The 26,019-nt window shown below is 38.5% G+C and overlaps 1 protein-coding gene across 1 annotated transcript in view; it reads left to right on the forward strand.

The window, feature by feature from the left end:
- LOC6048642 (protein Wnt-5) overlaps nucleotides 1-26,019 on the forward strand; it is a 46,914-nt gene that overhangs the window by 16,767 nt on the left and 4,128 nt on the right. Inside the window, exons 2-4 of the mRNA XM_038254232.1 lie at nucleotides 9,433-11,185; nucleotides 11,286-11,370; nucleotides 25,400-25,580. Of these exons, the coding sequence (XP_038110160.1) occupies nucleotides 9,433-11,185; nucleotides 11,286-11,370; nucleotides 25,400-25,580 (2,019 nt within the window). The remainder of the gene's footprint in view (nucleotides 1-9,432; nucleotides 11,186-11,285; nucleotides 11,371-25,399; nucleotides 25,581-26,019) is intronic.

Consider the following 26,019-nt stretch of genomic DNA (forward strand, 5'->3'; position numbering starts at 1 on the left):
TTAGTATAATATTATTTATTTAATCTAAAAATGAAAGAAACGTTTCAAATGCATTCTAATCTGATGTATCTAAGTGATAATAGTCCAATTATTAGCAAATTAACATGTTGTTTCATGCATTGTTCCTCTTGCCCCAACGGGTTGCTCGTCTTGCCCCACTAGTTGAGTAGAACGTACGGAAAATCAAAAAAATTAAAATATTTTTTTTACATTAAAAAAAGGATTTTTTTAAACTTGTTCTATCAAAGTCTCAGTCAAGACCTGGAATAAGATGATTATTAAATTTCCAACAGATTTTATAACGTTTTTAATGGGTTATAACGAGCATTTCCTTAGCTTGTTACACTTGCCCAACTTTCCCCTAAGCATTTTGACAGCTGAAACTATTTTGCAAATTTCGAGACAATAGTTAACTTTTTCTTAAATAGGATCTGAAATATAAATTTATTTACATTAATTATAAATGAATGCATTATTCTCTCTTAACCACTCTTCATAATTTGTCATCCTGAGTGGATAATAATATTTAAATAAATAAGTTCCTGTATCTTGTTTGATTTGATTTAATCCAGCGTGAAATATAAATTTATTGCATTACTAAATAATTGACCACACCTTCAGGATTAGATACTGGCGTTCAAATTTGTGTGGGGGCTAAATGTGGCATTTGCTTCCACCAACAGAGTGTAGTGTGTTTGCAGCCCACTTTGTTGGTCTTTGTCTCAGAAACTGCTTCGTCTTTCAAGCGCTTACTATCGAATCTTGTTGAAACGTTTCTCTAATCGGCTCAAGTAAATTTATAAGAAAAGAAACACACCAAACGTAACCCGTTACAATATTTCATTCCTCTCAGAAAGTCTCACCAACATTAGTCACGATTGTAGCTTGAAAGAAGTGAAAGCCGTAAAATAGAGTGTCACTCACCAATTCGACAAAATTATGCTAATCCGAAGTGTAATTACGAATCATTTTAAAAGTCTTTGGATAAATCTGAACAAAATGAAAAATTATGCTGATAGCAGCTTACGAGGCAAACACTGGTTTACTGCACCATTTGCTTTATGCAACGGAAGAGCGTTGATGTGGTCCACTGGATGCTGCGAGCTTATTCCACTCACAATGCTAATTCCACTTTTATTAATATTTATTTGTTTATAAATAACACATTTCGATCAACTTTGGTGGTATCAAACCATTGACAAATTTCAACACAACATTTCGGCCATCCGTATATTACGTAGAAAGTGTTGGTGTTTTGATAAGCGAAGTTCATGGCAGTTACTATACAGCGTGGCCCCAAAATGATCATCGTATTGCAGCCATGATGGTGAGATCCTCGGTCAATGATGTGGGCTTATATGTTTCGCGGTCATAGCTTGTGCACCGCAGCGACACGTTTTTTCATCTTTTAATCCATCCAATGAGTTATGACCGAATATATTAATATAGATTAAAACGCGGATGAAAAATCTTTCTCTCCTTGGCTTTTATATTATGGAACGTCGATTAATATCGAAACGAGTGGGTGCAAAAGTTTTCAAAATAGATGTCAGTTTTCTGACTGAAATAGTACGTATGATACAAAACAAGTTACGACGACATAGGGCTTCGTAATCTGAAGATAAACCAGCCAGCAACGACTTAGGGGAAATATTCCCTTTTTTAATCAAACACCTATCTTCGTCATATGGAGAGTTTAATGCTCGGTTAAAGCTCCAAAAATACTAGTTAGGCTATAAACTTACCAGCAACAGCACCGCCTCGAGTAAGCACGCAAATGTATGCCACTTACTGGCCAAAAAGATCAAATTTAATGCACTTTTGATCATAATTTCTGTTTTGCGAGACAATTTATCATCATTTTGGTGGCACACACATCCACACGCAAGATCCGAGGTTAATTGCTTAACAAAAGTCGCCTTCAATATCTTTTCAGTTGCGCTAACGATTTCCAAATGCTTCCAACTACCGGCATCATGTTCTTTTGCACATTCTTTAGTCACTCACTTGAAAAATAATCCAGAAACATGTAAATATTTAGCAAGCGCGCTAAGTCTTATGACGTTTCAATTTTGACTACCCATTTCAATCGAAGGCTGAAGATAACCGAGCGAGAAGCGAAGGCAAATAAAGAACAAAGGGTGGCCACCAACACCACCAACATGCTGGTGCAGCGCCTGTTGGAGTGAGCAAGTGCTGCCAGGAAACTTTTGCTATAAATGCTACTTTTCGTGAGTATTCGCTTAAAATTTCATCAATTTTGGCAGCACTAAGCAAACCCAAAAGAGCGCTGGAAGAAAAAAAAGAACTAAGCTGAAAATAGAAAAATGGGCGTGGCCCAATGCACTCGACTGATTAGAATGCATTTTTGAAATATTTTGTTTAAATGCTTGTAAAAGGAATAGCATAACTTTTAATAAAAGTGAAAATAAACAGAAATGTTCACAAAAAGTTGCTCTACTTGTTGGTGCACTTGGTTTTAGGGAATTTCAAGGAACAATCCAGATTATCCAGCATCATTCAAACACGACCGCTTATTAGGCTTAAAATAGGCATAATTCCCCTATGTTGTAAAACACTCTTTATAGAGGAGAAATCTGTTAGTGTTTGGTTCTTTTCTTTTTCCGAACATTAATTTTATAAAAATGGAACTAAACTGAAGATAAAAAAAATTAAACCAAGGAAAAAGACAGGACATTATTTTTTGTAACTTCATATTTGGTTAAACTTGTGTGGTACACTTTTCTGTGAACAATAAAACCATTTTATTGTATTGACGGATAATCATGTTCTAGGCTTTGGTACACATCAACCGAGAAAGATTTTGTCTTCTTTTTGCAAAATTGCAAAAATAATTTTCTAAGATAAAATGTCATAACATTCTTCAAAATATCAATGAAAAAACAACGTACAGTTAGAAATTGCGTGGAAATGACCATTTTTGCCACTCAAATCGGTACCACCCACTCTATTGAAACGGAACCACGCAATTATTATGCGACGAATAAATCTGTGTGATTGTGTGTGAGAGTGTGCAAGGAAATACAGAAGCCCAAACTCCCGACAAAGTGTGTCAGACTTCAGCCAAGCCAACCAACGTGGTTTATTAAGAAACCGCTTTGCTAGGGTTACCTTGTTTACAATAAAGGTTTGTGTACATTATCGGTCGTTGTGGAAGAAGGCAAAGTGAATGGACAAATCCGACCTCCATTCACACCCAAACACCGACTGACACCGAAAAGTGGAAATAAGCCTCCGGTCACGGAGAAGGAAGAACAAGTAAGACAAAGTTGAGACATTATGTTGTTAGAAATTTATTAAGTCAACGAGTTTGAAACATGATACTGCCCTGGTTACAGTCATACTTAAAAATCTATAAAAGTGATTTGCTCGTTCATCTTGTAATCGGGTGTGCTATCGAGCCTCTGTCGATCGAACCTGTATGCCATCGACACTGGCCCCAAAGTCAGCACGATACCGACCGAACGACTAACTGACTGTGTGGTAGCTGAAGCATGGTGTTGAAATGGCGTTAATTCCAAGAATATATTTATTATTCTGCTTCCTCGTGCTCGCCGGCTTCAATCATTCGCCATATAGGAATATTTTATTCTTTCTCTCAGCTCTGGCGCGTTCACTCATGAAGACAGCAACGCGGCTGTTATTCAATCTCAGGGAGTTATGTTTAGTTCCTTCGTTGGATTCGAGGCAGAAGGAAAGGATTTAGACTTTGGTGGTATAATTTATGAACCAGAGTGCCTTAATATGTATTAATGAGGGGAGATGGTGTCTTGGTATAAAATCCCATACATGGCACAACGATGAAAAATGACGTAGGTTTTGGTGTGACGAAGTGCATAGCTTACAACACACAATGGGTGGCCGCATGTCAGCATTTGCTAATAGACTTGATTAGTGTAAATTTGATTTATTCCTACACAAACGGAACGGATCAGAGAGCGTGCATGGTTCTTTCTTCATAATTTTACCTCGTTCTATAGCTCTTTTTACCAAACATTTCAAGTTGAAAGTAGCAGGCGATGTCTGTCTTTGCGAATGATTTTGCATTTTATATTACGAAATACAGTGAAACCTCTTCTTACGCGGTCACGGTGTATTTTTTCGAGACCTCAAAGATAAAAAAAAATAGGTATGTCTGATATTTGGCACCGTGAAAGAAGGGCTCTTTCCCGACATTTTGTTGGGTATACCGAAATATTTCGTCGGGGGGTCTGGAACAACTTTTTTTTTGAAGATTATTTTTCGATTTAATGGGATATTTGTTCAACACAATCATAGAAAATCGGTACATACATTCACAAAGTTAATACCGTAGGCTTATAGTGCATGAAATTACCTATCTTTTGACCTATGGGAGTATGGGTGTTGAAGGCTGTTGCAAAAAGATATTAAGGTTTAAAAAAATACATTTTTGACAGTAATTTGCAAAAGCTAAAAGAAAAAGTCAAACCAATCCTGGATGACTATGGCTCATTTTGAAGTGCTTCAAAAAACCTTTCGAATGCATCTAAGAGAGTTGGAATTGATGAAGTTTTACGAAAATGCGAGCAATTTTAAGATTTTTTATGTTTTTTCGACCTCAAACTTCAAAGCCCGTTTTACCCCACTTCCCTTTGTCGTAGAGGGCTCATATTTGGCATGAGTTCATCTCATGTATAGACAAACAAAAGCTGAAAGTTTCATCCAAATCGGAGCACCACACCACATTTCGTCTAAACTTGTTATAATTTACGTTTTTCTTATTAGTCGATTGCTTGGGAACGACGCAAAATTTTTGTAATGTTTTACAAGCAATTTGCAGGCTATTTTTTTACGTAAAAACGTAAATATCGATTATCAAGCCAAGGTTCCAAAGTATTGAAACAAAAAGTTTTGTAAAATGCATTATACACTATTCGAGGTGGTTTTATCGCCAATACAATTCTCATTTCAAACTATTGAGAGTACGTTTATACTGAGTTTTTAATCATTTTTAATGGAACAGGGCACTTTTTATCACCGATCAGAAAAAGACGTGAAACATGAGAAAACGTCATTATTCATTGTTTACACACAGTATTTCTCAAAGTGGGTACTTGGCGCCACTAGTATGGAAAAATCTTTTTGGAATCATTGCAGTGATTTATAGCGTCGCTTCTCGTGTGCTACTGTATGAAATTTGTTGTGTTCATGAATTTGGAAACCACGAACTATGCGTTGAAATTTCATGGTACGTTTTTCAAAAACGTTTCATAGAATTTGAACACTTTGTTCGTAATTCCAATTTTCATCAAAGCTTGGTCACGAATTTTGGAACTCATTTTTCTCCGTGAAGTATCTGTTTCCAGGGTTGTTAAAATATCAAAATATCTGCAACTGCAATTATCCCGCCTGAATATTCATGACTCAACTAAAACTGCTCTTCTCTCCTTATTGAAACTCTCAGCGCCGAACATAGCCGAACACGTTTTCGTGTTTACACACTCGCGATTGACATTTTCCTTTTCTCTATCATTCCCGCTTCCACGATCATCCTACCGCAACACCGTTTAACCACAAAAGTCACCACAAAAGTCGCCACAAAACCAATTTTGCAGTCTGCGATCAGCAGAGAAGCGAGTCAGACGTGCGTCCCTCACAAACCAAAAAAGTGCTAAAAAGTGCAAAAAATGCCTCACGGCAAGAAAAAGAGGCGGTCCTCACCAGCAGATTTGAAGAAGCTAAAGCATGCCGAAGCGCTACCTGCAAAGCCAGGCAGTTTGAGCAAGGACGCTCAAAAATTGTCTGGAAACCAGTTCGCTACCCTCCCTGTGGACGTGAGCGAGAAGGAAGTATTTGAACGACGGGAAAAGTTGCCACCCATTTTTGTGAAAACATCGTCATCGGATTCGGTGCGAAAGTGGCTGACCGGGTTTATCAAATCTGGTGCTTTACGAGCTTCCATTCGCTTGTGTGCTGATGGACTCAAAATTCTGCTACCTACCAGAAAGGATTACAACTACGTTCGGGATTTCCTGAACAACACAAAGATTGAATACTACAGCCATGACGATCCAGGTAAACGCCCCATGAAACAGGTCCTCCGAGGCCTGTACGACATGGATGTGAGTGTGCTGAAAGAAGAGCTCAAAACTCTTAAGTTGAACGTGATCGAAGTCTTCAAGATGACGAGACACAACAAGGACATCAAGTATCGTGATCAACTGTACCTCGTTCATCTCGAGAAAGGATCGACAACGCCGTCTGAGCTGAAGGCAGTTCGGGCAATTTTCAACATCATCGTGACTTGGGAACGTTATCGTCCAGTGCACCGTGACGTGACACAGTGTTCGAACTGTTTGCAGTTTGGACATGGTGGAAGGAACTGTTTCATCAAGAGTCGTTGTGCAACCGAGGGAAAAGGGAAGAGTGATAGAGAGAGAATGATATCGCTGGATCATTTTTAGCATGTTTGGGTTTATTAAAAAGTCTTAAGATTTTTTGAAAATTTTCGATGCAAAATCTTTTTTTCCGATACAATTTTTGTTTTTGTCAGATCTTACATTTTTTTAAACTAATGATTGCAAAACAACTGAACTAGTGTAAAATGCATTTTAAAACACTTTTTTTTTTTCATTTAAATGTGAAGACTATGGCTTGTTATTTAATTTTTTATATTTTTTTATTTTTTTAACCCCCCCCCCCCCCTTTTTTAAATATTTGCATCGGCCTAATAGATCTTCCGCAACAATTTTTAGACAGAAGCACAACTCCAATTATGTGTAAGGCATATTATGATAGTATCGGTTTCAACATTTTAAAAATTTGGCTAAACATTTGAAATTAGTCGCTTCTGAAATCTTTAAATTTGTTTCTACAGATGGCGCATGATATTTAGTGTTATCCCGAACAAACTTAAAAAAAAAAAAACAAATTATTCGCTCTACAGCATTGCCTTGGCGTTCTCGATTGCGAGATTCCTACTCGAAACTAGGTGTCCGAAAGGTTTGATTGTTGAGGCAATGGCAAACCTCTTTTTACACCTAAGCTTCCATCCACCACGGGATTCGAACTGACGAACATTTGGATTGTTGGCCCAACTGCCTACCAGCGACTCCACCGAGACCTAACCTCTACGTTCTTCTTCCCCGTCCGACGGAAGGCGTGATCAGACAAATCTCGTCTCGAAAAATGCCACCGGGACCTTCTGGGATCGAACCCAGGCTGACTGGGTAAGAGGCAACCACGCTTATCCCTACACCACGGGTCCCTCTGTGTATTAAATAAAAACAAAACCACTTCCTTTAAAACTCATAAAATTTTAACATTTAATAAGATGTCATTTATTTAACGTTGAAGCTAAAAAAATGTTTAATTCATTTTAACATTAAGTGCCTAAGATGAAAAGAGCAATCTTCTGTCAGCAAACCATCACAAACTGATACACATTTATATCTAAAAATACGTTTTCCAAATGCCATGATTATATCTGACAAAAGAAGTAGAAATGGAGAGGGCCTCGCCCTTAGATCGATTGCACAGAACCTGGTTTTAATCCGCTCTGCCACTAGATCAGACAAAAGGGATTGGCATTCATGAACCGTAACGAACAAATCCGATTCATCCGATTTTGTATTTTTTTCTAAACAATTTGAGTCGTACTCTCTTCAATATGGTCTTGCTACCAAAATAAATGGTAACAGCACCTATGTTGCTTCTTTATCAGATAGGGGAAACATACCCATTTTCATCACGTCAGTCTTACGACCTATTATCATCATTTTTGTAGTTTGCAACAATTGAGAGTTGCTTGCTCACTTTTATAAGAGTTATTTAGTGTCCTAAAATTTATTTGAAAATAACATTTTTTTGTGGAGCTCAGGTCCACTGTCGGATTTTAAACCCGGGTTCACGGATTTTTTGCATTATACGGATTTGTACGGAATTTTGTCCACTTTTTAAGGTAAAGCCGTTGGTCATTTTCGTAGAAAATTGATCATCACTATAAAATATTCTGTATAAATTTCAATTCAACGAATATCTGCACCAAAATGAATCAGCAAGTGCCGGTTGTTGCCTTCTTGAAATGTGTTTCAAAATTTATATAATTTTGTGGAACAATCATTGACGCCAATCATTGATTAATGACGATTTCCATAACTTTACAAGGAATGGAATAATCGTTACCAAAAGGAATCAGCATGTGTAAGGCACTATTCTAAACAACTTGTTGAAGGAATTTTGTCAAAATATTGAAAGCGACGCAAAATTTATATCTTTGAACGAAATATTATGTTCTCGAATAGGTTCGAATCCACTAATGGTTGAAAAACCCTTACCTAAATTGAACATATTTTTTGCTTGCTATTATGCTTTCCTACTTAGCTATTTATTTATTTAGCAAAAACTTGCCTTTCAATTTAAAACAAAAAGAGTGCGCTATATCTAAGAAGATTTCTATTGTCGTCGCTGTCGTGCTAACTTATCGTACGTGAATTTTGGGCCAATTTGAGTTAAGAACGCCATTTTGTGCAGCTCACAGTGCCTCACCTTTTGACCTTCACAGATCCCCAAAATTCGATTTCAATCCTGAGATATTCAACAAAAACCGAAAAAACTCCGTGCATTTTTGTCACTTTATAGATGAAAGGAGTTTCAATCTTGTCGTGCTAGCTTGTCACTCCATGAAAATTGACGTAAGTGCGACAATTGGCCAAAGGGATTCCAGGTCAGAACGCGTTTGACACAAGTACGAGCTCGAATACCGTAAACATTTGTAATTATAACTCGTCACTCCAACAACCAAATTCAACCAAACTTCAGGACAATGCACAGAATGGTCAACCAAACAAAACGTGTTTGTTATTGTTAGCATTGCGTGCCTTCGTTTTTATTTATTCAAGGCCAAACATTAAAACGCGTTTTTCTCGGAACGTCAAAAAGCGACGTACGACAAGTTAGCACGACGGCGTCGATATGGGGACTATAAGTGTTCCGTCACTTGTCTACTATCTTATGACATTTGCTATCTTTTAACGTACCAGACGTACCAGAAGACATTAGGGACATTAGGGACAATTTGTTATAAGATTTGAAATAAAACAACGTAGTACTAGCTGCTCTAAAGCCGCAAATAAACAATGTAGAAGTTGTTTTTTTGTACTTTTAAATACTCATTCCCCAGTTGGATCATCAACGGTCATAGTGCAAAGCCCTCTATAGTAAGTGAGATCAACTTTTATTTTCAAGCGATGCTATGGTACGGCATCAGTTTAGAGCACAGCTTTATTTGCCGTGGGCTGCCCACATCGCGCTGAAATGCGAGCAGTATAATCAAGACAAATCACTGCATAATTTCGTGATAATGTGTCATCGTTTACGTTCACATATGTAGGCCAGCAAAAAGTTAATGAGCCTAATGCATTCTATTTTATCTTCGTTTCTTCCACACAGTTGTCTCGGAATGAAATCGCCTTTCATCCAGTTCCGGTCGGAGTTCGAGATACTATCCAACAACAGCATATCGCTGAACCTGACTGAGATACGGCACAAGCTGAAGAGCGTTCAAAATCTGGACCACTTCATTCGACCTGTCGAAACCGGACGAAAGGATGACACCAAGAGGCAGCAGCTAGCAGGGATGTCATCATCGATGGGTGTGGTCAATACGCTTCCTAGCAACATGACCATTACATTCTTGACCACAACTCCTCCGTCGTTTGTGAATCATTTCGAAATAACGACGGAAACCAGCCTTTCAAACGACGTGGACATGGAGAGGAAAAGTTTCAGCGAGCACATGATATCAGATGATAGCAGTAAAAAGGAAAGAAAATACATCATACCGTTAGCATTGAAGACTTCGTCCAATGAAAAGGAAAAAACGTCGTCCATATTTCATGGATCGTCGACCAATATTGACGACCTGAAGCGTCATATTCTGATGCTCCAGAATCTGACACAGTCCGATAAGAACTTTCAGAGCAAATTTGTGGTTTTTCCTTCACTACAAAAGAACGGGTCAGAACCTGTCAGCACGACAGTGCCGACGACCACTACGACTGTTGCCCCAACGCCGGCCTTCCGGCCCTTATTCAACCAGATGCCAGTGCTACAAATTAGGGAAGATCAAAGTGCGGCAAAGACCTTTCCTGAAAAGTTCACACGATTGCGGCCAACGATCAATATGCCGCGGCAAATTCTTCCCAACTCACAAGATATATTATCTGATAATAAAGACGACATGTTCAAAATGGAGAAAATTACAATAGTCCCACAGGTTTTTTTACAAAACGACCAAACCCCGGATTCCACGCCAGATGAGGAGAATAATAACAACAATTACGGCCACAATAACGAGAGGAAGAAAGAGATCAAAGGAAATGACGGAGAGAGTATCAAGAATAAAAAACCGTCGCCGCCCGTCTATCACGGCAAAGATGGAACAGGAGAAGAGATAGGCAATAAATCTCCACTGGCCGCCACAATACAACCGACTCGAAAACTCGGACGCAACAGAACCACACTGGCGGCATCGGCGTCTAGCGCGGCCGTGGCCGTCGATGATGTCGAGTTTGATAACGTTCCTACACGTGGCTCCGGAGGTGGCGCACGAGGAAACGGTAAGAAGCGGAATCGAAAAAATAAAAAGCCATCCGAGAAACCAATTAACTCCAATCCGGTTCAAGACATTAGCGGCGTAGCGAATCAAAGTTCAAGCACAAACAAGACCAAAGTCGGCCGAAAAGGTGCTAAACGGCTTCAAAGACTTCAGCAGAAAGCATTCAAGTTGCAGCAATTAACATCGTCCAGCTCATCGACTAGTACGTCTCCACCAGCACCGTCCGACGTTCGGAAACTTTCCCGATTTCGCCGAGCTGACCGGCTCACCACCAAAGCCCAACGATTTCAGCTGGAGCACAACTTTGCCAAAGATAGTACAATTATTCCAATTTACGGATCATTGAATAGTTCCAGTGTTAGTGCCATAGGAAGTTTGGGTGGTAGTATTAGCTTGAAAAACGGTACTATTTTTGCGATCGAAAGCGCCACCAATGGGAGCAATCAAAGTGAAAAAGATATAATTAATCTCAACCCGGACCTTTGCTACAAAGTCAGTGGGCTCAGTGGAGGGCAACAAAAGTTGTGTGCCCAGCACACCAGTGTCATGCCCGCCATTAGCCGTGGAGCTCGTGCCGCCATTCAAGTAGGTTGTTGCATTAAGCACAAGAAGCGAAAACAATGTCACTTACTAGCCTAATGCTATGTAACAAATTATTTTAATTGGTCGTTTTTTCTTCCTGCAGGAATGCAAATATCAATTCAGGCATCGCCGATGGAATTGCAGCACTATCGAGGATGACACCGTTTTTGGACCAGTTTCAAATATAGGTTTGTAGACCTGCCTCATGCCTCATGAACACACACACTCAAGCCCATGAACATCCCAGAAAAGGGACTAAACTATCCGGTTTCCTTTTCTTCTTGCCGCCTTGATGTTGCCGCGCGGGTTTTTTTTTTCTTTCTTCAACGCAGCAGCGCCAGAAAACTAACCTATCCATCTCTAGCCACTAGCCTGCCTTGGTCCTTGGTTGGGTGTTTCACAAAGCATCACTCGAATCACGGTCTATTCATCTCTAAGGTGCACACCAACATAGATCTTTACAGTTTTTTTTGCGGTTTTTTATAAGTTTATGTTGGAAACGTATTGCAATCTTATAAAAAGTAGCATCCTATTTTTAATTATTGTTTTTACGAAGAACTTCGTCTTACGGCTCTTTCTCTCACGGAGCAAAACAATAAGCCTAAAAATGAAACCCCCGTTCCTATCGCGGGACTAAAGTTCTAAGCCATGATGGTAATGCTTGTTGCATCACCACAACACATTCTTTGATTTACAGACAGGGATGGAATAATCGCAAAACAATCAATTTCACTTGCGAACTTTCTTCACCCGCGAAAGAGAGAGGAGGCAAATCACGCAAAAGAAAATCGCTCCCGAAATTCTTCCAGAAAATCAATCTGCTGATGATTTTTTGTGAATTTCCCTGTCAGCACCACTTAAAATTATTTATTTCACATGTCATTTTTCAACGTGTGACGTTACACTTGCAAGTGTAGTAGTGAAAAGATGTTCCGCCGAATAATCATGATGATGATTTTTTTAGATTACTTTTACCGATCTTTCATGCGCGAGAGAGGAGAGAATGCTCCCTTCGGATTTTTTCTCTTGTTGAAAATCCAATGATTTTCTTTTGAAGATAATTATTCCATCACTGTTTACAGACAATCCAATTTTTATATTTGTTTTTAATTTAATCTAGGTTTCTTAAATGTTCGTTACACCTTGAGTGTTTAAGTTATTTTTCTAATTAAAATCATAATTGCTCAAACCATACTAAAAATCCTTTATTACACTACCAGGTGGATTGGAAAAAAAAGTTTGTAAACTTCCTCCCGCTCTTGAGAAGAAAGTGTCCTTGAACGGTGGCATAATGTGAGATGCATTATGTGCCCTCAAAAGGGTTGCGATGAATAATAAAAACACTCTTGAAATCGTTTGCTTTCTAACCGCCTCGCTGTAAACCATACATGGGCTCACAAAACCCCGCTCTTAGGGCATTTATGAAAACTCAAAATCAACAAATCGCTCTCTCGTAGGGGATGAGTGTATCTTTCCGGTAACATGGGAATTTTACGTCGTTTATGATTCTTGTATTGATGTCTACAGGTTCTGGCTTTAAAAATATCTATCTGGCTGTGCTACAATTATTTCCACCTGAAAATTAACTACGATACAACACTTATATAAAAAAAGGTTAAAATCCTCTAACAATGTGAAGTGCATATCATTGGTAGTCGAAAAATGTGTAAGTTTTGCTGACGATTTTTGAGCAGTAACTTTTCTTTTATGAGCCATTTCTGCGATTCATGTCAACATAAAAAGGTTTTCTTAATAGTACTTTATGCAAGAGAATTTTCAGCACTAGTCGTTATTTTGTTTTGTTTAGTATCGAAAAGTATGACTTTTCTATACAATTGCTGAAAAGTTGAACGGGTCCAGTGGTGAAGTGGTTAGCGTGGTAGCCTCTTACCCCAGTAAAAATTGGGTTCAATCCCAGACGGACCCGGTGGCATTTTTCGAGACGAGATTTACCTGATCACGCCTTCTATCGGATGGGAAGCAAAACGTCGGTCCATTTGCGTAAAAGAGGTTTTGGGTGACTCATCCATAACATAACTTCGGACTCCTAGAAATGGGCAGAAACTTGCAAAACTTTTGGCGATAAAAAGTTGACCATTTAGTAATCCGAAAATGACAAAAAAGTAAGTAGTTTTTCAATGCAATTGCAAATAAAAACAAGCGGAATAGATTGTTCAAAATTAGCGTTTTTATTGACACAATGTTTTTTTTTTTTTTTTTTGTTAAATAGGTACGATATCTCCATGATTATTATGTTTCTGTGGACAAAAAAAAACAAAAACAAAATTCTCGATGATTGTTTTTACACTGTTTAACACTTATTTAGGCTACCGCAATATTGCAGGTCTGTTATAAAGAGTCAATCGAGAATCTTTCACACCAGCAGTAAGCAATTTGTTGTTCAAATACCCTATTTTTGCAAAATTATAACACGATGTCTTTCAAGCCCAAAACCAACAGCGCTCACTGGTGCTACTCGCAGTTCAATCTTGCATAAGTTCTTTTATAGATGTTCCAGTGCTTTCACAGCCATTGAACCGTCAAATGAACTTTTTGAATGCATGGAAGATTTCCACAGTTATGCGAGATGGTTGTTGTTATCTTTAGGGCTGTTGTCACCGACATTGCAGCTCGTTCTACACACAACTCGAAGAACATCACGACCCCTCAGACTGTGTCGTATGTAGGTGGATGTCGAAGTTAACTCGCACAACACTCACCACAAAAACGATATATTTTTCTATCCCTAAACGTTCATCTTGCGTGAATGAAAGGCATGAGCCATGAATAACTCTGCTGATGATCAAAAACAGTCAATCCAGGCCACGATGAACGGTGGAAAGTAAGGATAAATGCAGTTTCATGCTCCGCACTTATTGTTATACGTATAAGCATGATATAAGAGGGATCTGTCATAACGTAAACCGATTATAAATTAATCCCAAGAAACAGATTCAAACGCAAACAACCAAAAAATATCTTTTCAATTAAAATCCGATTGCTTGGCCGTGGCAGAAAGATAGAGAGAGTGAGGGGCAGAAAATGATCAAACGGAAGTGAGACCAACCTTAAAATATACATCGAGTCAGCAAATCCTGCTGAATTTGAAATGAACATAAACTGTAGCAAAAAAAACTCGTTGGCTCAGCCAGAATTTCGATCTCATCATTCATGAATGAGTTGGAAATCGATGCACGATGACAAGGATTACAGAAATTTCGTAGTTGAAGCGTTCAGATACAAGCAAATAGATCAGCAAATTATACATAATTATAATGCAGAGAACGCGGCCGATGCCGTCTTTGTTTCTAATCGTTAATCACATTGCAATTATGTAATTTATCATCCGCATGTTTTCTTTCCACGCATCTTCCTGGTCCAACTCGTTTGGCCGCCTCCTGTGAATTCTGGATGCATGGCGGTATCATTGAGATGTGAGTAGTTCTTTTGAAAATGCCTACTTCCAACGGCGGCACCGGTTGGCGTGCTCCGGGCACATGTTATCGATTCTTCTTTTACGATGATTGAGATTATATTTTTCCTGTTTATAATTGGGTTTAATATTTTCTCTCTTCTGCCATGGATAGTGTGTATTCCTCCATAACCTATATATGTAGAATACGCACATAAAGCTGCTGCCGATAGGCCGATGCCGCGGATGCTGCTCGTTGCCGACTACCCATCGCGTGTAAGAGCTCACCCCTCTCTGTGTACGAAGGTAATATGTTCACTTACATCTGATTCGTCACGTCACTGAAATGTGTTAGCTTATAGTGAGTTTCTCTTTTATTTTTCGCCGCTCGCCACTTCCACTGATTCTCGATTTTTTTGTGTACACCACCTCTGGCACCTACAAAGATACATAGTTCCAACCCATAACTAGCAGACCCGACCGAATCAGCAGTATAGTGAATAGCCACACGGAAATTCGAATCCCCAAAAAAGTGCACAAATTTTGATTCCCCGCATCTGTGCGCTGAAATATACATAAAATACGCTCTGGATATTGGCTATGTTCAATCATGTTAACTCGCAGCTGGATTCGTCTGTGTCTACCCAGCTCAAACAAGTCTATTTGCACAGAGGAACGGATTGAATCTGGTTTAATTAGTTTATATAATTCACAAGGCGCAATGAAAAGCGGAAAAATATTGTTCAAAATTCAATTGACTCATGGAGCGAGTGCCCGCCCAGTCTCTGCGTGTCGAATTAGCCAAATTCAATGATTTGAAACGTAAACTTATGTAACAAGGGGTATTTAGTGTCGCATAAATAATAAAGGGTTTCGAAGAGGAAGGGACGCGAACAATGTGCGTCGCACAAAAATAACTCTTCAACACAAACTTTTTTTTCACAACACAAACTTTCTGTACAATATAAATGAAGCATGCTTTGACCACACACAGATTATTTGTAACGAGTGAATAATGAAACAAGTGGCTCAGAAGTTTGGAGTTTATGCTAATTATGCACAGTAATGATGTACGAATCATTTAAATAAAATTACAAGAAAAAACTCAGTTCGAGATGAAACTTCCACTCCATGTTTACTTGTTTCATCAGGAAATAGCTTTATCGCGGCAAAGATACAACCAAAAATCCAGAGTTTTTTTTTTAAAGGACCAATAAACTATTGTCTTTAATATGTTTATAGGACCTAATAAAAAAAACTCTAGAAATCTTCTTATTTATTTAGTTTATAGTTAAACATGTATTCTTTCGGTCCAAACATTAAAAAAAACAAGTTTAAATGTGTACTCGTACCAACACTTGACATTTTTCCAATTTACTTGTATGAAACACCTAAGGGGTTACATGTAGAAAAACATAAAATTTCGTTGCAAATATTTTTTCAAACTTTATGTCGCCTAATGATTGGAATGCAACTGGACGCGTGTAAAATGCATTTTAAAACACTTTATTATCCAAATGTTGAAATCTAGACTTGTAATATCATTTTTTTTTTTTTCGTCATCCGTAAAAAAGAAAAACCTTTTCTAATCGATCAAACACACACAATTTCCCAGCAAAAAATGTCAAAAACTAGACAAAATAAAACACATACTACTGATTATAAACCAGCTCATTTACCAGTAAGAAAAAAGTCATGCTTGTGCTTGAACAGCCCCCTACTCTGTAGATGTAAACAAAGTGCGATCATGCGAATATCACGTTACGCATTCTCTCTATTCATCACCCAGGGTGTGACCACATTAGTTGAAACTTGGAGCTTTTGTTAAGCGATAGTATACGAACCGATTGCCGAAAAAAGTTTGACTCTATCATTCATAGTTTTGAAAATATTTACCATCTAACTTTTAAACCGGTTTTCTCGAACTAAATGGTCGTTGTCACAAGATAGCACACAACCGACGATTCATTGAGAACTCCATCTGAATCGGAAAATATTGGCGCTTAATGAGGAAGCGTTTTTTTTAGGGTTAGGCTCAAGATAAGATTATCATATCAATGTTAATTATTAAAGATTCAAAAATGTTGTCTTACTTGCAAAATAGCACAAAGTATGGACCTTAATTGCGTTGCCTAAAAAACCGATACTCTTGCAGAAAATCACAATCGATGTCCTTCGCTGTGTTGGTTATTAAGTTTTCCAAGTATCGTTACGTCTAAGGTAATCCGCTAAACCCACAATCAAATCTGTGTGCCAATAGTATCATCCTCTAAATGTTATGTAAACTAAATAATCCACCGCAGCAATAAACAATACAAGGATAGCATGTCTCTTCCAACTGTGTGTTCGTTCCCAAACGGTAGCCAGTTCGACGCTGTCGTGCTATCATGTCGTACGTTGCTTTTTGACGTTCGGAGAAAAACGCGTTTTAATGTTTGACCTTGAATAAATAAAAATGAGAGCACGCAATCTAAACAATAACAAATACAGCATCTAATTCCAGCGTGCCTCTAATGTTGGCAGGTCAGAACTTTGACATTCAATTAAAACTAATTAAAAGCGTTTTCACGTACGACAAGTTAGCACGACGGTGACGAGTTGTGCTTCGGGGCAAAAATCACCTTACGTTCATCCCTCCAAAAACTGAACCCATTGTGTCCCAGCAACTGACACAGCAAATATGTATATGAAGGATTTGGCTGTTCAACATAAACCGTACCAACCGTATGACCAAGGACCGAAAAGTTTGTCTGCATAAGGGCTGTTCCGTTTAAAGTAAAAAATAAGCATCACTGCAAACCCCTCGAATCTACATGACGTCGTCACCGTCGCTGTAATATTTCCATAATGTCTAGCATACGTCCGGAACAAATTAGGGATTTACAGCCACTTTTGTCATGCCCTTCGAGATGGGTGCCATTCACAAGACTGCGGGGCTGGGTGAAAAAAAAGTTATTGTCGTGGACAGATTTTTCGATGCTAGCACACTCGTACAAGGTTATGCGGAAAATAATAAAAACTAAATTAAATTTTGATCCATCTTTCAAACTATAGTGCAAGGGATAACTTATGTAGTTAAAAGGTTATTAAACCAAATCTACATGAAGTTAAGTTGCAGAATTTTCATCTTATTTTCAATTTAATTTTATTCGCTTAATTCCCAAATGGGAATCGCGTTATCAGTCCTCTTTATTGAAGGCACTTGTTTCACCTGTATGACTGCCAGATTTTTTTTAAATTACACGACTTAGTTTAATATGCAATTTCTAAACATATCGTGTTACATAATGATTCACATCTTAGCTAAAAAAAACGGAATCGACGTAACACCTTATAATGTGGCCCTCTTAAACCTTGCGGTTTCGTCAACGGATCCACAGGCGTGTATCGTTCTTTTTGCGACAAGACTCCGCCTCCCGGGTCTCCTAAGTGTGAAGGTATGGGCACGGGGAGAGGGCACCGAATACCTATATTTACACTTAGAATTTTTTGCGTCCGCCCCGGGATTCGAACCGGCGACCTCTGGATTGTGAGTCCAGTGCGCGGTCCGATTAATCCACACAGGCAGACTTAGCTCTTAGCTCAAAATAAAGTTTAAATATTTATAAAAAAAATACTGATATCTAGTTTAGGCAGGTAAAAAAAACTATTTTTACTTATGAGGATGGTTTTTTTCCACCACAAAAATAATAATAAAGTGCCTTTATTGACCTTTTCGAGCCGAACGCCAAGTATCAAGTGCTCCCTTACGCCTTCAATCAATCCGCAGAACGTCTAACTGATCAATTTCCAAACCAGCATCTATTGGTGTGCAGCCCAGTCTGTACGGAAAAGTAACCCCGAAGGCAGAAACCTAAAAGCTATGAGCATATATACCAACCAACTTGTGACTTTGTCTGCGGTTTCCTTTGTGTGTAGAAGAAAACCCAAGGTAAACCCTGGAGAAATGTTTAAATCTGTGTACCTTCATGAAATACACCTACCGTTGGGGTAGCTATTTCCGACGCTTCACAAATAAAACTCTATGTCGATGCCCGTGTGCTCTCTTGAACTAAGCCTGCTGGGAATCATTTCTAGATAGTTCAAAGGGCACACGGGTATCGATATTTAGTCAGGGCTTACAAATACCAATATATTGTTATTTTGTTTTGTTTGTTAACTTAACATAAGTTCCAAATAAGATCCCGATTGATTGATATCACTTTTCAATTATAGTGAATTTTTTTAGCAAATAAGGCTGGTACAAATATTTTTAAAAGTTTTTGTCCCCCCCTTCAAAATTGGCCCGAAAAATCAGGGGGCAAAAAAAATATTTGTACAATAAACATCAAAATTTCAATGAAAATTCAAGTGCAACCAACTGAAATCAAATTAAAATACATTCTTCTGCGTTTAAAATCATTTTTTGCATGTTTGTGTTTATTATCTTAAGATTAGATTTTTTGAAAATTTTCGATGCAAAATCTTTTTTTCCGATACAATTTTTGTTTTTGTCAGATCATAGATTTTTTGAAAACTAATGATTGCAAAACAATTGAACTAGTGTAAAATGCATTTTAAAACACTTTTTTAATTTAAATATGAAGATTATGGCTTGTTATTTAAATTTTTATATTTTTTTATTTTTTTGCCCCCTTCCCCCCTTGACCTCGGCCAGGGCCGAGGGACAAAAACTTTTTTAAATATTTGCATCGGCCTAATTGATTTTTGCAAGTCTCATGTCAGTGTCAACCAAAAGACAGGCGTTACCGTCCGACTTCTATCGCTATTGATTACACGCAAATGTTTATCTTTAGTCTTATGATTCCTTAACTGCTAATAAGTAAATTAAATAACATTTATGCTTTTTTCTGGTTTAATAGAACATTTAAAAACATTTATGTTTTTTTATTAATTGATCGTTTTTATTTCTTTGTTGATTAAAGTCAAGAATTTTTCAAACAACTTGTAGATCAAAATGCGACTTGTTCAGAAACTCTCTTTCTTTTTTTAATTCGTACGTTGGACGGTGTTGCGTGCACCTATTGTAAGCATAGAATTAAATTATACAACTTTAATGAAATGAACTGATGAATAGAAGAGGGGAAAGCAAAGAAGAAAACAAGTTATCCTCTCTTCTGCTCTACTCTCCGCCGGTTTCAGTGGTACTTATAATTTTATGAAAAGGATGAAGATCAGAAATTTAGTTTACTGAATCTCCTCGGCGGTTGATGATTTTCCAGAAGCCACAGCCTCGCCGCAGCTATGCGACCTGCCACAAGTGTTGTATACAAAGAAAAGAACGGTGGTCCAACCAGAGGGAAATTGGAGAAATGATGAAAAGATGATGCTGCGGAGAATTAAAAAGTTGAACGCAACAATTCTCGTTAAATAATTAACGTTGCCCTTTTTGACCTGGTACTTTCGGTGCTCTGCGTCTTGACTTGTTGACAGTCTATTTATCGTTTCTATAATTGGAGTTTTTCTGCCTTTAAAATTTCATTTATTAATTCAACAATAAGTTGGAAAATCTCTGTTGAAAGAAAATTCTCTACGAAAATGTAAAAATATAAATAACCATGGCAGATTGTAACTTTGTAAGGCAACGTAAATTTAACTAAATAAAAATAAATTACACGTGATTCTGAAACTGATTTATTTTTATACAGCGAATTATTTTTTTCAAAATATCGTCTAGTAAATTGGGACTCCTTCGGGAATGTTCAAACAAAATTATTCGTTGTATTTTTTTGTTCTGGCATCAGTTTTACAAATAGCTCTTCGAACTCAAACTACTGCCGACTAAATGTAGAAATTATCCTGTCTGGTCGATGTTTACATAACCCTATAATAATTATTTAATGGAGTTGAACAACATTCAATTTGCTGCTAGTGCACAATCTCTTCCCCTACGTACAGCGGAGTTAATTGATAGCTCACTCTCTGAAATCCATTACGTTTGAATGACCGAAGAGCGAGCGCTGGCATACAGAAGTGTGCTGCTGACTCCGTTTAAATAGAAACAAAAAACATTTCCTACAGTCTACACGATTCGTGTGAAGGGTTCGTGTTTACAGACCACATACAGATGAACAAGGTTCGCACGACTGTTTGTAACTCCTTGATGAGTTTTTCTAGGACTAAGAAACTCCTTTGAACAAAGTTTAGTTGAACTTTATTTAACTCTCTGATTTTAAAAGGTCTTTTTTGTTTTCCGATAAAGAAATTCATTTTACAGCATTTTACGATGGATGAAATGTGACCATTGATTGCTGATGTCCGAATCAGTAACCAGTAACCCACGAAAACAGCACTATCAAAAAACAGAAGTGCTCATATCGTGCTCAAAATTGAACTGGGGGTTTCCTGGTCGCAAAAAATCAGCCCGCTTTTTTTTTGTTTGGCTATTAGGATGACGGTCATCCGATGACCTACCCCGTGTTAGGGTCGCCCAAAAAAATAGTAATTTTCGTTGATTTTCGCAAAAATCACATTTTACAAAAAACAATCATAACTTCTTGTCGCTTCAACCAATTTAAGGTTCTCTTGGTGAAAGGTGATTTGTTGGACGTGCGAGGAAAAATAGTCATGAGTTCAAAAAAAAAAATCTAGTTTAACTAGTAAAAACTCGATTTTGCGAACATAACCTCTTTTTATTTTTTTATATGTGTGGGTGGACTGGGCTACTACTGAGAAGGTCTGAAATTTCGAATAAAGAGTCCACGTGGTTTATGAATGGTCTCAAACTGTTATACAATAATAAGCCGACTTTGGCATAGATCAGTTTTTAAATAAATCTTATTAAAACATTTTACAGAGTGGTGTGGTGCCTGTGTGGACGCGCAGTCCTGTTTTTTCGTGTTATTTTCCGTCTCTTTTATGTCGCTGTTCGAGTGCATGGGGTGATTGGTCAGTATAATTTAAAAATGGCATCAGTAGTGCGGTGCCTGTGTGGACGCGCAGCCCTGTTTTTTCGTGTTATTTTCCGTCTCTTTTATGTCGCTGTTCGAGTGCATGGGGTGATTGGTCATTATAATTAAATAATGGCATCAGTGGTGTGGTGCCTGTGTGGACGCGCAGTCCTGTTTTTTCGTGTTATTTTCCGTCTCTTTTATGTCGCTGTTCGAGTGCATGGGGTGATTGGTCATTATAATTAAATAATGGCATCAGTAGTGCGGTGCCTGTGTGGACGCGCAGTCCTGTTTTTTCGTGTTATTTCCCGTCTCTTTTATGTCGCTGTTCGAGTGCATGGGGTGATTGGTCAGTATAATTTAAAAATGGCATCAGTAGTGCGGTGCCTGTGTGGACGCGCAGTCCTGTTTTTTTTCGTGTTATTTTCCGTCTCTTTTGTGTCGCTATTTGTGTTCATGGGGTGATTGGATTTCTTCTTCTTCTTTTTTCATTTATTTTTTGTTCGCGCGTTCGTTGGCCGATGAATTTTATTTTTGTTCTCCTTATATAGTTTTCGATAGAAACGATCCGATTTTTTTTTTGAGACAAGCAAGTCGTATTGCTGGATTAAGTCCTTTCTATATCATCGAGGATCGGAAGGCACGTCGACGGATATGTTTTAAGGCTTATGATATAAAATAATTTTAATGAGTGAAGCCCTTCCTACATCACCGTTGATCGGAAGGCACGCCGACGGAGAATTTCTGGAGAATCGCGGTCGATTTAATACTATATTTAAATCCCTAGATAGGTATCTTTCCGCAGCCGGCTGCCTAAGATTTTTAAAATTTCAACCCATAAACAAATTGCTCATGGTCGCATCACCTACCACAGTGAATCCTGACCTCATACCCATCTTACTAACCCCTCAAAACTCATGTGATACTTTGTCGGAGACGCAGTCGATTTGGCGGTCCCATCACTCAAGTATCGGCTAACATTCCCATCCACTTCCCCGTGTCTTACCACTGGTCGTGGCCGGCGTCGGTATTGATCAGCACGATAGGGACCTTTGAAAATTGCGAAGGGGTGATGATTGGTTCCTACTTTTCATCTGTGGTCCACGGAGCAATGTTTGGGGGTCCTGGTCAATAACGAAGTAGCAGCTACGGGTAGACACCAATGCTATGCTATGCTATGCTAAATCTTATTAAAACATTTTACAGAAGCTTCGTCTCTAACCACAAAGAAAATTTTACTGTTTTTTTTTCATTTAAAATTTTCCAATTTTAACAGATAAAACAGCTATTCTATCAAGGGCTTTCAAACGCCCTTCCAGCTTCCCAAAGCTGGACAACAGTAGCATAGGCGGTAGGCCCCAAACCACCAGCCACTTGTCGTCCTGCTGCTGCCAATATGTGCCACACTGACGCGACAAAGCTCGAAAATAATTAACATAACACGATCAACGCGAAGAATATACTCTCCTCTCTCACTCCTGCCGCTAATTTGCATAATTGGAAACGATTAATTCAATGCCGCCGTACATACAAACAGGCACACACAGGGACAGCGTTTAGCGTACGTACGCAAACTCGATCTGATTGGTGGTCAAACATGATTATGTGTGAACAAGGAGAAAATGCCACAAGCTACGAAAAAATACTACCGCATCACAATGTCGGCATTCCGACAAAATATGTTTCCCTTTGATGTTGCGGTACGATCTCTTTCAGTCTGAATGTATCATAAATTATGCTTTATTATTATTTCTCTCGACCAGGCCAGTCAGTGGTTGTGTTGTGCTGTTTGATGGTATACCACCTAGGAAGGAAGCTTATTGTTTGGTGGAGAGCATACGTGCAACATATCGTTTCCAAATTCGAAGCGTATTTAACACGGAAGATAATGGAGAAAACTGAGCATCAGCCTCCTAAATAGACGTGGCCAAGTCAGGCCAGGCCATTCCAGCCAGCGATCCTTTGTCCTTACCGCCTCTTTCTTCTCAATTTTTGTCTTCACGTTTACTTTTTAACGAACCGCAACTAAATTTTTCGATTTATTCCACTCGTACGACTCCTCCTCCGCACATTTTCCGTGTCCATGACCAATTGAGTGTTAAAATTTTTGACCTTTTGGCTTGTAGCATGTGTTGTCAGAAAATGCTGAATAATTTGTAAATTGCATGTTACCAAAAATGTTAAATTTGTGCGCATCGTAGATCTTTTTGTTGTTAAATTAGAGTTTATCAAACTACCCGGCAATTAAAAATTGTTCTACCTTCAATGCAAACGAAAAAAACGCATTTGATGTCAGCATTATTCTTATCTTATACTTATACTTATGATTGGTAAATAAGTTTAAACAATAAATTAAGCTTTCGTACACAACACAAACAGATGAAGAATGAAAAACTTATGAGCTTGACATATCGGTCATGTAGGTTTCCAATACTGATGGGCTGCATATTTCAGGGTGTAATATTACATAGAATTTCGTAAAATAATTCAAAATTTATTTTACATCCAGGCCTTTTGCATACAGTTGGATTACTTCTTTCTTTGCTGTGTGAGCATGTTAAAGAAGTGTTCAAATACTTCAAGAAGTGGTTTTCATCATGTTTTTCTCAAAGAAAATGAATTCAAATCGGAAAACAAACGGCATTATCAGGTTCTTTGGACAATTTTGCACTAAGAATAGTTAAAATATATTTTTTAAATACATGTTTTAAGTGTTGTAGAAATAGAAGCCGGGACCCGTAGTTTAGGGGTAAGCGTGATTGCCTCTTACCCAGGGTTCGATCTCAGAAGGTCCCGGTGGCATTTTTCGAGACGAGATTTGTCTGACCACGCCTTCCGTCGGATGGGAAAGTAAATGTTGGCCCCGGTCTAACCTAAAGGGTTAGGTCGATAGCTCATTCCAGGTGTAGGAGTCGGCTCCCTGGGTCCTGCCTCGGTGGAGTCGCTGATAGGCAGTTGGACTAACAATTCAAAGGTCGACAGTTCGAATCCCGAGGTGGATGGAATCTATGGTGTAAAAAGAGGTTTGCAATTGCCTCAATCACCTAGTTTCGGGTAAGAATCTCGCAATCGAGAACGCCTAGGCAATGCTGTAGAGCGAATAAATTGATTTTTCTGATTAGATTTGGAAATAGAATTCAAAATTTTTATCAGATTTATACTGCCTCTGATCACATAAATGTCCCATATGCATTTTCATCGATTTCGAGTTTTTGATGCAGTTTGGTTCAAAATCGTATGCTCTTTCAAAAGAGCCTATAACATCCAGTGCTTTGTTCTCGAATTAAGGAGGAAATCCAGTTTTTTTTTCGCGAAAATTTAACACGCAGGGGGGGGGGGGGAATTTCAAATGCGTTTTTCTCAGTTTGCTGTTTTTGCATATGGGACATTTATGCGAACATGGGCGATATAGGTCTATTCAGAAGAACAAGTTTCTTTGTAAAAGGGCCTCAAAAAATCGCTTCGGATAATGGAATAGGTCGGATAAATCATTCGAAGGAAGCTTTTTATAATAAGAGTATTTTTGTTTCTCAAGAACATTAAAACTTGACATTTTTATGATTATTACAAGATTCTAAATTTTATTAACCTTCAACAGGGGTGATATTGGGTCTGGGGGGTGAGATTGGGTCATACAAATTTCAGCATTTTTGTATGACCCAATCTCACCCCTCAGACCCAATGTCACCCCTGATAACGGTATTTTTAAAGGTCCTATTGGAAAAACAATCACTTTAAAAGGCCATCAAACTTTCCGTAATTAAATAACTAGGGCAGTATTTTCCCACAGAATAAGCGCATTATATTATGGCAAAGTTCAGGTCGGCAAGAGTAGAAGGAATTCCTTTGACAACAAAGTTATGCTATTGAACCTCTTTTATTAAATCTGTAATCGTTCCTGTATCTCATCCGCAGGTTCACCCGAAATGGCCTTTGTCCATGCGCTAGCGGCGGCCTCTGCTGCCAGTTTCATCGCTCGCGCCTGTCGCGATGGCCAGTTGGCTTCATGTGGGTGCTCCCGGAGTTCCCGCCCCTCCCAGCTGCACGAGGACTGGACCTGGGGAGGGTGCGGAGATGATATGGAATTCGGCTACAAGTGAGTGTTGGCAACTGTGTGTATATGATGGGTAGGACGGGGGACTTTTCTGAATTTTATGTAATAATTTATGACGACAATTTCCACCAGTGATATGGCAATGCATATCAAATCAATGTTCTACGCCACCAACAGCTGCAGCAACGAGATGCTTAGCTTGTGGCTGCTGCTGCTGGTGGTGCCACTGAAGAGATGCAATATTTTCACATCCTAGAATGACACTCGACGTCGGAAACACTTACGATACGGTCACACGAAAAACCGTTATAAGGATCAAATATGTGTGCGGATAATGCGTTACGAAAATGATGCGCTGTGTTTACTTTTTCCCTTCTACTACTACCCCTGTTAATGTTTGGCGATATCAAATATGCAACACCAGCATCGATTCAAGCTTTAGGGGAGGTTGGTGGTTGTGCATTGGCACAATTTATTAATA

Source organism: Culex quinquefasciatus, chromosome 2 (assembly GCF_015732765.1).
Source record: "Culex quinquefasciatus strain JHB chromosome 2, VPISU_Cqui_1.0_pri_paternal, whole genome shotgun sequence".
Lineage (NCBI taxonomy): Eukaryota > Metazoa > Arthropoda > Insecta > Diptera > Culicidae > Culex > Culex quinquefasciatus.